The sequence below is a fragment of the Arachis ipaensis genome, chromosome B2 (assembly GCF_059453495.1).
Source record: "Arachis ipaensis isolate K30076 ecotype BB chromosome B2, ASM5945349v1, whole genome shotgun sequence".
Taxonomy (NCBI): domain Eukaryota; kingdom Viridiplantae; phylum Streptophyta; class Magnoliopsida; order Fabales; family Fabaceae; genus Arachis; species Arachis ipaensis.
Window position 1 is genome coordinate 102,943,244 of NC_142437.1, and position 14,616 is coordinate 102,957,859.

The 14,616-nt window shown below is 32.3% G+C and overlaps 2 protein-coding genes across 2 annotated transcripts; one reads left to right on the forward strand and one right to left on the reverse strand.

Annotated features, from left to right (window-relative positions):
* Positions 1 to 1,041: 1,041 nt before the first annotated feature.
* LOC110268947 (uncharacterized) lies at positions 1,042 to 1,574 on the reverse strand. The gene is made up of 2 exons (XM_021116095.2): positions 1,524 to 1,574; positions 1,042 to 1,404 (listed from the first exon to the last, which is right to left on the reverse strand). Exons 1-2 carry the CDS (start codon positions 1,572 to 1,574, stop codon positions 1,042 to 1,044), a joined length of 414 nt encoding a protein of 137 aa, XP_020971754.1.
* A 10,047-nt stretch (positions 1,575 to 11,621) lies between these two features.
* On the forward strand, positions 11,622 to 13,067 carry LOC107625604 (zinc finger protein 10). The gene has a single exon (XM_016328286.3). The coding sequence runs from the start codon at positions 11,910 to 11,912 to the stop codon at positions 12,912 to 12,914; it is 1,005 nt and encodes a 334-aa protein (XP_016183772.1). The 5' UTR covers positions 11,622 to 11,909; the 3' UTR covers positions 12,915 to 13,067.
* Positions 13,068 to 14,616: the final 1,549 nt, after the last annotated feature.

The following is a 14,616-nucleotide window of genomic DNA, read 5'->3' on the forward strand; positions in this document are numbered from 1 at the left end:
ATCTAAAGTCCCGCATCTACTGCACTATCTCCGCTTTGGACCTTTCAAACTGCGGGCATCGTTTGAATGCCCAGTTCCTTTCGTGCGAATGCGTATAGGATCATTTAAACGCCCCAAAGTCGTACCTTGTGCAAAACATTCAGTGCCCGATCCCAATCGCAACCCATTCCTCAACTCCAACATGGCAGTGTCCCTTAACATGTTGTCTATGAAAGCCTTGAAGTCTTCTTCCTTGAGACAGGCCACTTTGGCAAGACGCTTGCTTTGATCGACGAAAGCACCTACTCTGTTAAGATACTACGAAGCAACATCTTCTATATCCGTAACAACACTTGCCCTTGGTAAATAATTTTTTGTGCCCTTAAAAGATGCCAGGCACATAGTCTATGATGGGCATCCAGAAAGACTTGCATAATAGCCAGTTGCCGCAAGATCCCATAAGTGATAACTGCCTTTGGGGCCTTGCCCCTACACAATCAAGGAAGTTGCTCAAAACCCATTTGTATGAATCCTGCGACTTATAAGATACCATCTCGTTTTGAAGACACATGTTTGATTATGGTGATTCACTCTTGACGAAATAATCACCAGGAGATTGTATTTGTTCTTGTCATATGTCGCATCAAAGGCCAACACATCCCCAAAAACTTCATAATCTTCTTGGCTATGCCCGTCGCTCCATATTAGGTCGCATATTCGGTCCCCCTACATCTCCAAAACAGCCTTTCGTTATCCCTAGTAGCTTGCTGGAAAAACTTAAGGGCATCATTCACATTCCCATTCTGCAACGTACATTGCTTTCGAATCTCGTTGTGCATATCTTGCTTCGTAAATTTAACTAGATTATATCCCCCAACCTGGCAAACAATTGGTGTATCTTAAGGATGCTTATTCCAACTTGCCTCAACATGTTCATCCGTGCATTTCAACATCCAACACACTCTTGTGAGCTGGCAAATGTCCAACGATTCTCTCGGAGAGTAAAGCATGATTGTGATTGTCAACAAATCTTCCAACGCACCACTTCCCATTACTAGTATTCTACTTGATCCTCATCTCTGCTAGATATCCGCACATAGTCACAGGCTTGTGCTCCAACTTCCTATCCGACTTCTCCAACCACTTCCTGTGCCTGAACCCCTCCCTGCTGCATGCAAAATTATATCTAACCACTTCTCCTTTGGCATTTTTACTCTTACTCTTCCGAATAGTAAAACCTTTTACTCTACTATAAGCAGCATAAAATTCCCTTGCTTCTCCTGGAGTACCGAATTTTATCGTCATTACCTCTTCAACCATTATATGTCCATAACCTCGGGAAGAATCAATAACCACCATTTTGAACTGTCCCCTTGCTTCGCTGCCAACTACATCCCCTTCAATACATGTGTCAAGAATTGTGTCCTGTACAATAATCATCAGCAAAATCCAACGACAACATAATTTAGTCAGTCGCGGTCAACTATCAACTCCCCCCACCCCAAAATACAATAAAAAATAAATATAAAATGCATCAAACTCACCTCAACAACGGTACCACCATCAGAGAATGAGGTTTCCGGTCCCGTTGACATTGTTGCGTTGATAGCATTGTCCGAACTCTTTTCTGGTATATTACAAATACTTCATCTTCAATACAAACAGAAGAAAAATACACAAATGCACAAACCTAATTGCCAAATCAGACATTATTACAGTGTCCCAAACTAATTTGAAGAATGCTAGAAGATCAGCAGAATTTATGATTTATAGTCATTATTACGTTATTAGTGTTTTTAATGGTGTGAGATTATTTTTTTTTTACTGATTAAATACAGACCAATTTTTAATAAAGATGCTAACCCCTAGAATTTCTACTAATGACTATTCGCACAAACCAATGCTATTAAAAAACTACGCACACTTACACACCCTAAACGAAGATATTCTCACCGGAAATGGCTTCATCAAAATAATCGGACTCCGGAATAATAATTAATAAGTGTAATAAGTGAATATCAAAATAATAGCTGGTTTATACTCTTTAGCATGACTTGGTCATTGGTTCTACTAGGAATAATATAATAAGGCCTATAGGTCAAGCTACAACCATTTATCTTAAAAAAATAAAAAAATTGGAAAAAGAACCATATATATGAAATAATATAATTAAGCCAATTAATTAATAAACTAGTCAAAGGGACATTTTTTTAGACTCATTTCCTGTATAATAATAGTATGGTCATGCAGTCTTTTGATGACAAAATATTGGTCTAATTAAGTTTCTTCAGTAGTTTGTTGATTAATATCTTCAACTCTTCATCATAAGCTACCATAAATCTACATACTAATTTTTTCGTCATGTCCATCAAAAACGGCATTCACTGAGTACAAGAACAACCGTCCAAATAGAATCTTTTTTGGGAGTTTAAGTGGAGGAAAAAAAAGGAAGAAGAAGAACTTCATTAGGTAGATGGGGGATGTATGTTTTATGCTAAAAATAAAAAGTGACAAAAAAAACCATCCATGTCTGTGATGATTTTATTTTGTTTATTAACAACAATGTGTCATTTGTGTTATGAAGTTTCAGGGTGTCCTTATTTACGGAACCTTGTCTATTTTGCTTTTGTTCAAAATCTAATAATAATAAGAGCAAGTTGCCAAGTTCACATAATTATTGCTTCTGAAGAAAATCAGGATGTCATTTGGCCAATAGTTTATTTAGTACGTAGATATAATAAGAACAAACAGTTAACTAGATGTAATGAGTTTTATAAGAAAAATAAGTAGATGCGTAACTTGTCTCGAGAAAATAAAAAAAAAAATTAAAACAATTTTGCTGTTATAGCGTTCCACATATTTTTTAATAATAATAATAACCACAATATATATTGTAGAACATCAGAATAAACTATTAGTCTATTACAAATTAAAATAATGAAACATATTTGGTACATTGTCAATTTAGTATAATCGCAGGATGCTTCAAACTTTATATGGATTATGGATCTCTATTTGTCCTGTTGGAAATAATTTCTTTCAGAATTTTAAATTATTCAATAAAAAAAATACCAAAGGATCATTATAAATTTATTATGTTTAGTCATCATATTTAATTAATAATTTAATTTTTTTTAATTTAATAATCTAATAATATACTTTAGTCTATACTTTTAAAGATTAATAACTAGTTAATAATAAAAAATAATAAATTCTGATAATCCTTTAATATTTTTCGTTGAATAAGATATATATATATATAATCTATATATAAACAGTGTTATACCGTAACATGCTCTTTCATTGTATAATTATGATCATCTTTAGAGTTAAAATATGGAAAATGAATAAAAAAAAAAATTTTATTAAACAAACAAGGCTTGATTATAGGCTCTCCTAATATACCATATTAAAAACTTTTCTCTAATAAAAAAGTGTAAGCAATAGTTGTGTAGACTAACATATTTTTATACCTTGTTGGCAAGCGTACGCAGGAACATTGTAATTATAATAAGCCAAGTCGACATTTGATATATTGCCTAACATACACGATCAGACTATAAGAAAAAAGAATTATTTTAATATTGTCTTTTTTAACAATCATAATTAAGTATAAAAATTAATATATATTTTTGATAAATATCATAAATATCAAATTTTTTATTTTTTTTTGATGAATAATTTGATCATAAAAAATTATTCCTCAGTTTTAATACTTATTTATTTTAAATTTACTCCACTATTTTTCTTTTTCTTTGGGTTCCGTTAATTTTAGCATCACACTACTCTCAATTTGGGATCATATTACTCATTCTTTATGTTTAAAATTTTAGTTTATTCTTCGATTTCAAGATTTCATTTCATTCTTTGTTGAAAATTTTTGTTGAAAATTTTTTATGGTCAATAAGTGTCAAAATAAATAATATTTTTGACAGTTAATAAGTATCATAGAAAATATATTCTTAAATTTTTCTAACAAATTATTTTTGACAGCCAATATTTATCAAAATAAGATTTAAACTATTTTCATAATTACTTATATGTTAAAAATATTATTTTTGACAAAACTTTTATTAATATATTTTCATAATTAAAATAGTGTCAAAATTTTTTTTTTGATGAATTTTAATTTTTTTTTACACATATAACCCTAAAAAATAATCTTTATTATTGTAGTGCGCTGATAATTCAAGTTAATTAAATCATGTTAAAAAAATTTAAATTGTTGATATAACGTATATTATATATAGTAAAGTAGTATAGTTGGCCTGCTGGGATCTAATATTTGGATAATCTTTTTATCTAGAATTGGGTAATTTTATGAGAAGAAATTTTTTTTTCAACTATTTTATTTTTATGTGAATAATCAAAAATTAAAAATAAAATAAAATAAGTTGAGATTAAATTTTGTCCCCAAATTATTCCATATCTCTTTTAAATAATTATTTAAATATTTATAAAAAAAACTTAAATTAAATGTACAAATTTTTTTCTATTTATAAGAAAATAGTATTTTCTTTTTATATCTTTGTCAACTAAATATAATTTTTTAGGGTAAATTACCTGTTTAAAATGAATCAACTCAAAAATTATGTAATTGACCTGTTTCAAATTAATTAGGTTATGTCCTACATAAATCATGCTTGCCTACGATTTTTTAATGATAAGAGAGTTCTTGTAAATCGTCCTTTGTCAGACCGATCTAGTGTGAGACATAGAATAGGGTAAATCAGTTTTACCTAAGACGATTTAGTAGGAAAGGGACTATATATAAATCGGTTTTATCCAGATCGATTTAGTAGAAAAAGCGCAAGCCTATATGAATTGATTTTATCCACGGATTGTGTGTAGGTGCAAGGCTATATAATTTGGTTTTGATCATGACGATTTATCATTTTGTAAATTATCCTACCCGATCGGAGAATTCAGATACATTTTGATCGAGACGAAAAAAATGTGTTGGATGATACCAATCGTCTTTACCGATTAAATAGCATCGCTTATGTTGGACATATAAAGATGTTAGTATATAAAATTTTTATTATTTTTATATTAAAGTAAGCGTAAATTCTTAATTCATTAGTTTTTAGAATGATTGTAATAGTATTACTTATTAGTGTAGTTATAAATAAAGCTAGTATGTAGTATATGTTGTACAAAGTTAAAAGTAAAGCTATAAATAAGTCTAAAATTTGTTATTGGTTGAGCTAGATTTTCTATAGATAAGGATAAATTTGTCATAAATAAATCTAGAGTTGTTATAGATGTTAGGAGTGAGTATTGTTTTGGTCCCTAATATTTAGGGTCAGAATCGAAACCGTCCTCAATGTAATTTTTAATTTAGAATCATCCTTAACGTTTTATTTCGTATTAAAATCGTCATTTTTAATAAAATTTTTAATTTTATTACTAAATTACTCCTATTCTAATAAAAAATTATAAAAAAAAAAAAAAGAAAACACGCGGGGGAGGAGAAAGGAAAAGGGGAAACGATGCGCGGGGGGAGGGGGAGGAAAAGGGGAAAGGGAGAGGGGGGACGGCACCGGCGAAGTTTGGAGCCGCCGTCGTCGCTGTCAGAAATCAGGGAGAGAGCTTGGCTCGTTCCGCGGTGGGTGTCGCGCGAGGAAGGAGAAAGGATGAAGCGCAAGGCAGTGGCGGAAGGGGAAGAGGCACGGGCGGCGCCGGTAGTTCTGCTTCGGCTTCTGCATCTGCTTCTACTTCTGCATGTGCTTTCGATTCTGCTTCTACATCTGCATCTGCATTTGCATCTTCTTCTGCTTGCATCTGCTTCTTCTTCTGCATCTGCTTTCGATTCTGCTTCTGTATCTGCTTCTTCTTCTACTTCTGCGTCTATGTCTGTTTTGTTTCTGCTTCTGATTCTGATTTTGATTTATTATTTTTCTGATTTCATTGTTGTTGTGTGTTGATTTTGTTGTTGAATTTGATGTTGTTTCTGAATTTGAATAATGTGTTATTGTTGGTGTTCTTGAATCTGATTATTAGTATTTGATGGGAGTAAGAGGTGGTGGTGGAGTAAGGAAGGTGGTGATGGTGGTAAAGGTGCTGGTGGTGGTGGAGGGTATTTTTGTCCATAAAAAGTTAAAAGGATGATTTTAATACGAAATAAAATGTTAAGGATGATTCTAAATAAAAAATTACGTTGGAGACAGTTTCAATTTTGACCTAAACGTTAGAGACCAAAAAAATACTTACCCCTAGATGTTTTTATCCACTTTAAACGTTATTAATCCTATTATGAAGTTATAACCGAATTTGAAGTATCATATGTTTTCTATAATTAAATAAAATTTTTATTGCTGATTAATTTTTTAAATTGAATGATTAAATGAAACAAGTTTGTTATAGTTTAAAAGATTGTTGTAATTAGATTAATTACGTATAACATATTTAGTGTGAAAATATTATTGTGAGATGTAATTAACTCATTATATTAAGACCATTAAAAGATAGCGGTATATGCCTCTTCACGTACGATCATATCATGCCTTATTTGGAGGCTGTCGGACTGCAATCGGCGCAATCAAATGCAAACAATGGCAATGCCACCAATACTGCGTTTGGTGTAACGAACCATAGACCTTGAACGTTACTTCCTCTGAACCCTAAACCACCATCAATGTTCTCATAACATAATCTATTTCTAATGCAAGGCGGGATAAAGTTAGACAGTCCCATGTTGGAAAAGATCCACGAATTTGGAACTGGAAAGCGTATCTTCGATTGGAAAGTGAATCACAATTTTTGTGGATAATTTACTCGGCAATCTTTCGAGAAATGAATTGTTTCATATGTTCAAGTGGACAGGAAGGATAAATGACATCTATTTGGTACGTAAAGAGAAGTATGGCCGGATCCATCTGTTTGCTTTCATTAGGCATACTACAAAAGGAGGGGCAATAAAAGCCATTAAGGAGATGAATGGAATGCGATTAAGGAGCAAAGAGATCTTTGTGGGTGAGGCTAAGTATAGGAGGAGGATTGATGTCCGGAAAAAAACCACTACGCACGATGAAGATATCAGGGAGTTTCCTAATGAAAAACAGAAAAAAAATTAAAAGAAAGGATATTGAGGTGAACGAGAAAGAGAGAGTTGTTTTGGAACACCATGGAAGTGAAGAACTAGAAGCTCAGAGGGAATCGTTGGAGTTAGAATGGGATGCGGTGGTAATGATGCCACAGGGGCGCCTACGGGAGGCAGAGCATGACAAGGATAGAAAGGTAATTGCCGTTGAGGATTTGGATGAGTGGCATGAGAGTTTCTTGAAAAGGTGAATGGATAATCATTTGATGTATCCAGCAATTATGGTGAGTGTGGAATCAATGGAATCTCAAACAATCAGTAACGAAGCAATCTCTAAAAGAATGGAGACTTGGAAATATAGGGATAAACAAAAAGAAGGGGTTGATTTGGTGTTGAACCAAAGTTCAATTGGGGCTGGGTTGAAGCATATAAGTCCTAATATGTTAGTGGGGTGTGGCAGCGAAGTCGCTATGTGGTGCGATGAAAAGTATGTCATTGTGCGTTTTAAAAGGGCCTCTTTGCTGGCTGCTGCGGGCAACGGTAAAGAGAGAGGCGTGGCTCGTCATGGAGTTTGCGAAGGGGTTGATGCCACGGTGAACAGTGCTGACGAGGCAGATCTAGGAGCAGCGCGGAAGTCAGCTACTGGTGGCGGAGGTGATAATGTTTGTGCTGAGCTTGATGGCGTGGAGGGCAGGAAGGAGCGTGAAGCCCTATGCACCCGACGAGCAGAATCAAGCAGAAAAGAGATTGGCGGAGGCGCGAAGAATACTTCGAACAGCACAGCGGAGGAAAATATTCCACCAAGTGTAGTTAATGAGACCCACGCTAGTTTGGACGGGAGTGGTAAGCAGCATGTTGGCATATGTCTGATGAGGGGTGATGCAGTGCAGGATTCAGATTTAGAGGATGAGAATATAGTGGTGCAGGAAACTGGGTTGGATGATGAAGGGGCTGTAAGGAACATGGAAGATTTGGGAAACTCAGAGCAGGATGCAGACTATGAAACTAATCATGATGAGCACGGAAGAAGTTGGGATAAAGATACGGCTGAAAAATAGGGCTGCTTGGGATCTGGCTGTCGAATAAGGAGCTATTTTATATGACAAGGATGAGGACATTATGTCTATTCTCCAAGCTCAAAATGAAGTATTGGCACAAAAAAGAAGGCAAGCAAAGCAGAAAGAGAAAGTAAGAAAGAGCCACCCCAAAAACCGAAATAAGGTGTGTAAAGTTTTTAAATGAGTTTAGTTCGTGGAATATGAGGGGTTTAGGGGGTGTTGGAAAGTGGAAAATGGTAAAAATTTAAGCGTAAAAATAATGTGAATATGTTATGATTGATAGAAACAAAGAAGGAGGTGATTACTAAGTTTGATATAGTGCAATTTTAGAGTAATGATGCAGTGGGTTTAGAATTTGTGGGATCGGAAGGTGTGCTTCTGGAGGTTTATTAATAATGTGGAATGTTATGATGTTTAGGTTGAGTAATTGATACAAAGGAGAGAGATTGTTGTGTATAGAAGTGGAATTGACAAACAATAATTTTCATTTGTGTGATTTGCTTGGTGTATGGTATGCATACAAGGGAAGAGAAGCTTGCTGTGTGGGAATAGTTGAGTTTTTTATCGGGAATATGTCAAGTTCTTCTTTTCTACATAGGTGTCTTCAATGAGATTGTGCAGTTGGAAGAAAGGAAAGGTGCAAGTGTGTCAGCATTATGGAACTGGTGGATGTAGAACTGAATGACCGTAAGTTTACGTAGTTCAGAGGTCAATCGTATAGTCGGATTGATAGAATGTTGGTGAGTTTGGTTTCATTGTTATCATTTGGAGCACTTAGTTGAAAAGGAATGACAGAATTTTCAGGAATCAAGAATCAAGAATTGCAGGGATAGTCAACAGGTCAATTAAGAGTTACAAAAAGTGGAGTGATATTTGATTTTTTGGGTGTTGATGACTTTTACCAAAGATGATTAGGAATTAGTTTATTTTATCTGTTTAATACTTTTTCGTTGATGCTCCATCTTATTGTGCTGAGCTTTTTATTTCAAAAAAAAAAAAAGAAAACAGATTGAAGATTTGGAGTTGAATCTCCAAAACTCTTAACCACATCTCCAAACTTGACATACAACTCCGCCCGTTCTCACTTTAAGACAATTTTTGCCACAGTAAAACAATATTTACAAATCTTTGTGATTTTCTACGAGGTCACAAAAAGATAATGCTTCAAAAAATCTTTGTTGAGAATAATAGGGATCTTGTGTGCTAAGAACTAGCAAGTTTTGTGATTTGTAATAATCAATTAGCTATTATTGGTATTTAATGGTGTAAAATTTCATCAAATAGTATAAGATTGCTCACTTTTCTTTTGTCGATTAAATGCTGACCAAATTTTAATAAAAGTACTGATTCCTAAACTTTCTCATAAAACAATTTTCCCACTCACTTGATTCCACAAGTCTCAAGCTTCTATAGTATATTATTTTGCGAATTGATAGATGAACAAATGAGACATTGATTAGATCTTTGCTGCTGAATTTGATTCCCTTTCTAGATTTCTTTTCTTAATTTTTCCGTTATGGTGGACTAGAGCAAAAAATCTTTCATCATATATTTTGCAACCTCACACATATATAATACACACTGCATAACGTCTCCTCCCTGCTAAATTGTAAATTTGTAATACATAAAATCGATTCAGCCAAGCGAGTTTCTAACCTACTAAATCGTTTTAACCTAGATTGAGTTATCCATGGCTCTCTCTCTCTTGGTAAATTATTTTAAAAATTGATATAGGTAGCCTCACTCCTTTCTAAATCATTTTAAGCAAGAACGATTTATATACTTCGTGTAAAAATAAATTATTTTTTGTAACACCAATTTATTAGGATGTGGGGCTAAATCGTTTTAGCTAAGAACAAATCTGTAATCTAATTTAAAACAGGACAATCACGTAATATTAAGCCCAAATCATTTTAAATGTATGACTTATTCTATCTTTTAAGAATTTTTGTTGTTTTTGGCTTTTAATTTTTTATATTCTAGTACATTTTTTAATACTATACTCACAAAAATAATAACTATTTATTATTAATCCATTAAAATATATTTGTGTGAGAAGGAATAACTTCCTCGTTTAGAACGAATTTTAACAAGCCTTATAAGAACAAAAGAACAGCAGCATCTTAAGAAAAACAGTTCCAACTTTCTACCTTATTTTAGGCGACTAAATTGACATGTGATAAACTGTGTGTACAGTAACGAATCTAAAAATATTATTACGGGGCTAATAATATATATAATATTAAAAAATTATACAAAAAATTATATAATATAAGATGTATTACAAAAATATATTGATAGAAAATATATTTTAAAGTGCAAAAAATATGTGTATACTTTTTCTTAACAAAATAATCGATTTTTCGTATCATAAAATTCATCGATAATAAAATTTGTGTCAAATTTTTTAACAATTTTTTTTAATATAATTAAAAGATAATTAACAAAAAATTTATCTTTTATTTTATTTTTAAATCATTTTTTATAATATTTATAATTGTAAAAGATCTTTTGGTTATAGCAGTTAAAACGGTGTGTGCCAATGAAGGTAAATTTTAATTACGTAGTGGTCAAATAATGATACAGATACAGTAGTGCCCTTAATACAAGTGAATATGTATTATTATTGGTTTAATAATATCCGACACTTATATGACAAATTCACATAACTCTTGCACTTGATTCCAAACTTAATTATCACAAAATGTCAACTTTAGTGTTTAGTTGCCAAGTTGAATAGACTTTTTATATGAGTATAATTAAAAAAAAAAAAATCAGCCAAATTATTTATTTTAAATGGCATCTTTATTTATGTATATATTGGTTTCAGAAATTTTACTTTTTGGGGAAAAAAAGGCAAGTGCAATTGTAACTTACCAAGTTCCAAAATCACATTTACAATTATTATTATTGACATTATTATATATTAATTGATGATGTTGTTACTAAAGGACACTGGAAAACTGTACTCCATATGTTTTCTAATGCAATGAAGACAAAGGGAAATTAAAAATAAAGACTATTTCCATATATGATCACTTAAGTTAGACACCAATCGCCAGGCAAAGTTTTTAACATTTTTATTTCAGTTTTTTACTCTTTTTAGTTAAAATTTTCAACTTAATTTTTTTTTTATATAAAAATGCACATACAAACACGAGTAAACAAAATATAAACTGGATATTATCTAGGTATGTCTAAGATCAGTGAACAAAGCTTTTTTTTCTAAAATAAAATGGCAAAAAAAAAATACTGAATTTCTGTGTCTGGGGAAGAAATTTCAGTCAGATTTCTTGACTCAAGTACTGAACAATATAGCCACCCACACTTCACATTATTATGCCTAAGAGGCTAAGACACATTTCAGGACAATATATATTATTATTATTCCTTCTTTGATTTCTCATTGACCCATGTTGCACAATCCAAACACACAACACCCCCCCCCCCCTCCCCTCTTTTTCCCCCAAAACAAAATAATAATAATATCAGGTTTAATTAATCATATTCACCAAGCAAATACAAGGTAGAGTACCCACCACTTCACCTCCACACACAAAAATTAAACTCTTCCCTAAACTCTCCCTATCTAAGATCTCATTAGACCTAGAAGACTTGTACATATAGCTTCCAATTCCAAGCTTATAGATTTAGGATCATCACTTTAATTGCACTACCCACCTTTTTCATTTACATTCAAACCATCTTCAATTCTTCTATTTCCTTCTCCAAATCCCTCTTTGTGCCTCCTTAAAGTTCTAGGAATAATATCTGTAGTCGCAACCGCAATTTAAAACCCTAATTCCAGACTGATCGGTGTTCTGTTTTTAATGGAACAGGATCAGTGTTGGACGATGCAAGCAAAGAAAAAATTTTCTTTAGGATACAATAATAATCTTATCACCACCAACAATAACGATCGTTCTTCCTATGACGAATCGTCATGGGAAGAACAAGCCTTTGCCGAAGACGCGGCCGGTGCCCTTGTTGGTGGATGCATATGGCCGCCAAGATCATATTCTTGCAGCTTTTGTAGGAGAGAGTTTAGGTCAGCTCAGGCTCTTGGTGGCCACATGAATGTTCATAGAAGGGATAGAGCAAGGCTTAAGCAACAACAACCCTCTAGTCCCAACAACAAGAATAGTAATAGTAATAATAATGATGAAGTTTTTCATAGCACACCTTTGGGATCATCATATAATACCCTATTATACCCCTCTACTACTTCTTCTACTACTCTTTGTGGATTAGCTTTTAAAACTAACCCTAATTCTGATCTTGTTATTCCTTCAGCTTCTTCTTCGTCACTACCCTCTACTCCCTCTTCTTCCAAGGCTTTGTTATTAGCTCCTCCATCATTATTTCCACCACTTTGCAATAATTCTTCTTCTATTCTTCTTCACAAGAATTCCCAAGTCTATTGTTCTCATCCATGGTCAAACTTTGGTGGAGATAATCAAAGGTTGTGTTCTAATAATAAGTTCTTCAACCCTGAAGAAGCTGATGTTGAGAAAGTCTCACAAGGTAAGGGAAAAAATGATGAAGGAGAAGAAGAAGAAGACGGCGATGACGACGACCATGTGGGTGTGAGCTTGAACTTGGTTGTTTGTAGAAGTCATCATCAATTTGAGGCTAAAGAAGAAGAACATATAAGTTTCAAGAGGAGGAAAACAGAAGCTTCATCAATTCCACCATTTTTACCAAACTCAACAAGCTCAGTTGATAGACATAATCATCATCACATGCATCATCCGAAGATGATTGAATTAAACCCTAGCTCCATTGAAGAGCTAGATCTGGAGTTAAGGCTTGGTAGCTGCAGCTCCGAGGTATAGTACAGTATTACATTGGAAAACAAAAAAAGAAAAAAAATAATGAATATAGTTCAATTATTATTGTTAATTATTACCTATATATCTTTTTATGATTGGTGTTTTTGTTTCTATTACTTCTTTTAATTATATATACCTCACAAGGAAGTTTTTTGTTTTTGTTTTTCTTTCTCATTTTTTTTTCAACATGTTTAATCCTCAATCACAATCCATCAATGCTATAGCAAGTTTGTAAACTATAGGATTGTTATGAATGAATGAATAAATGTAGAATATTCTTGACATTATTACTGTAACATAATTGGTTCTTGATGGCTCCACCGATTCTTACAAGGATCAAATTAAATGAAAGTTTTCAAATACTGACAATGAAAATTCTATATTTGGTTGGGTCCTTACTTTGAATAGTCCAACACATATCTTCTTGTTTCATCCGAACAAATATATTTCTAGTTTTAATTTCTTGCATTGCTGCTTAGTTTACATTTTGATGTTTAATTAGGGTTTCACCGATCACTATGAGTTCTTAACTTTTTTTTTTTTTTTAAGTTAAGAGTGAGACTTGAATCCGAAATTTTTAGGTGAAGATAAGAGACTGTTATTTGAGTTATAGTCCATTGGCATGAATACTTAATTACTTGATCTTCTATTATTTCCATTGTTAATTAACAAAACTAACGCAAATTTATCTGAGATTAAAGGCCAAGATGTGTAGATTTAGAATCAGATAGATTGAGAGAATTTATAAGTTTGATGATTTGTTCACAATAAGACGAATTATACTGAGTTTTCTTAAAATTTTGTACATTAACTGTATTTTTTTTATTTGTCAAGATTATATTAATTTCTTGAAAACCTCAATCTCTTTTTGAGGAGATTATTATTATTATTATTATTATTATTATTATTATGTTATACTTACATTGTTATTTTATTTAGTGTCACATTTTAAAAAATTAAATCTAATATTAACTAAATTTAAGAGAATAATCATTATATATTTTTTCTTGAAAAAATAACACCAAATGTGAAAATGGTGGAGGTAATTTTGAAAATAATCTATTTTTTTTTCTAAGTGTGGTCTAAATCTAGATATTTTATATTAATTATATTTTGTATATATAAAAATTAATTATTTATATAAATACATATTAAAATATAAAATATATAAAATAATATATATAAATATATAATAACTAATTTTTAATATAGAGAGTAATTAATCACATTGATTCTAACTAGAAAACATTTCTCTTGTGAGTAATTAATTATATTGATTTATTTTAACTAGAAAACATTTCTCTTGAGAAGATGAAAGAGAGAGAATGTAACTAGTGTTGTAAAATTTGATTGAAGCAGTGGAATTAGGGCATGTGTATGTGTATGTGGGGTTTAAGGGGTCAAGGTTACTGAGCATAGAAAATGGAGAAGCAAGCTCTTTTTCCAATTCAGTAATACCTCACTGACATTCCATCAGATAGACAACTAAACAAACCCATAAAAAAATAAACACCACACTCACTGATTGAAGCTTTTCATAGCCATATAAAGTCAGATACATCCCAACACTGATTCCCTTTTCCTTTGTAATTATTCTCATCCCATTCACCTAAGATCTAGTAGTGTATGCATGTGTAGTAGTTAGTATAATGTTTTTTATTTATATAATATCCTTTGCACTCAAATCCATTTGCTTGCTTCTCTC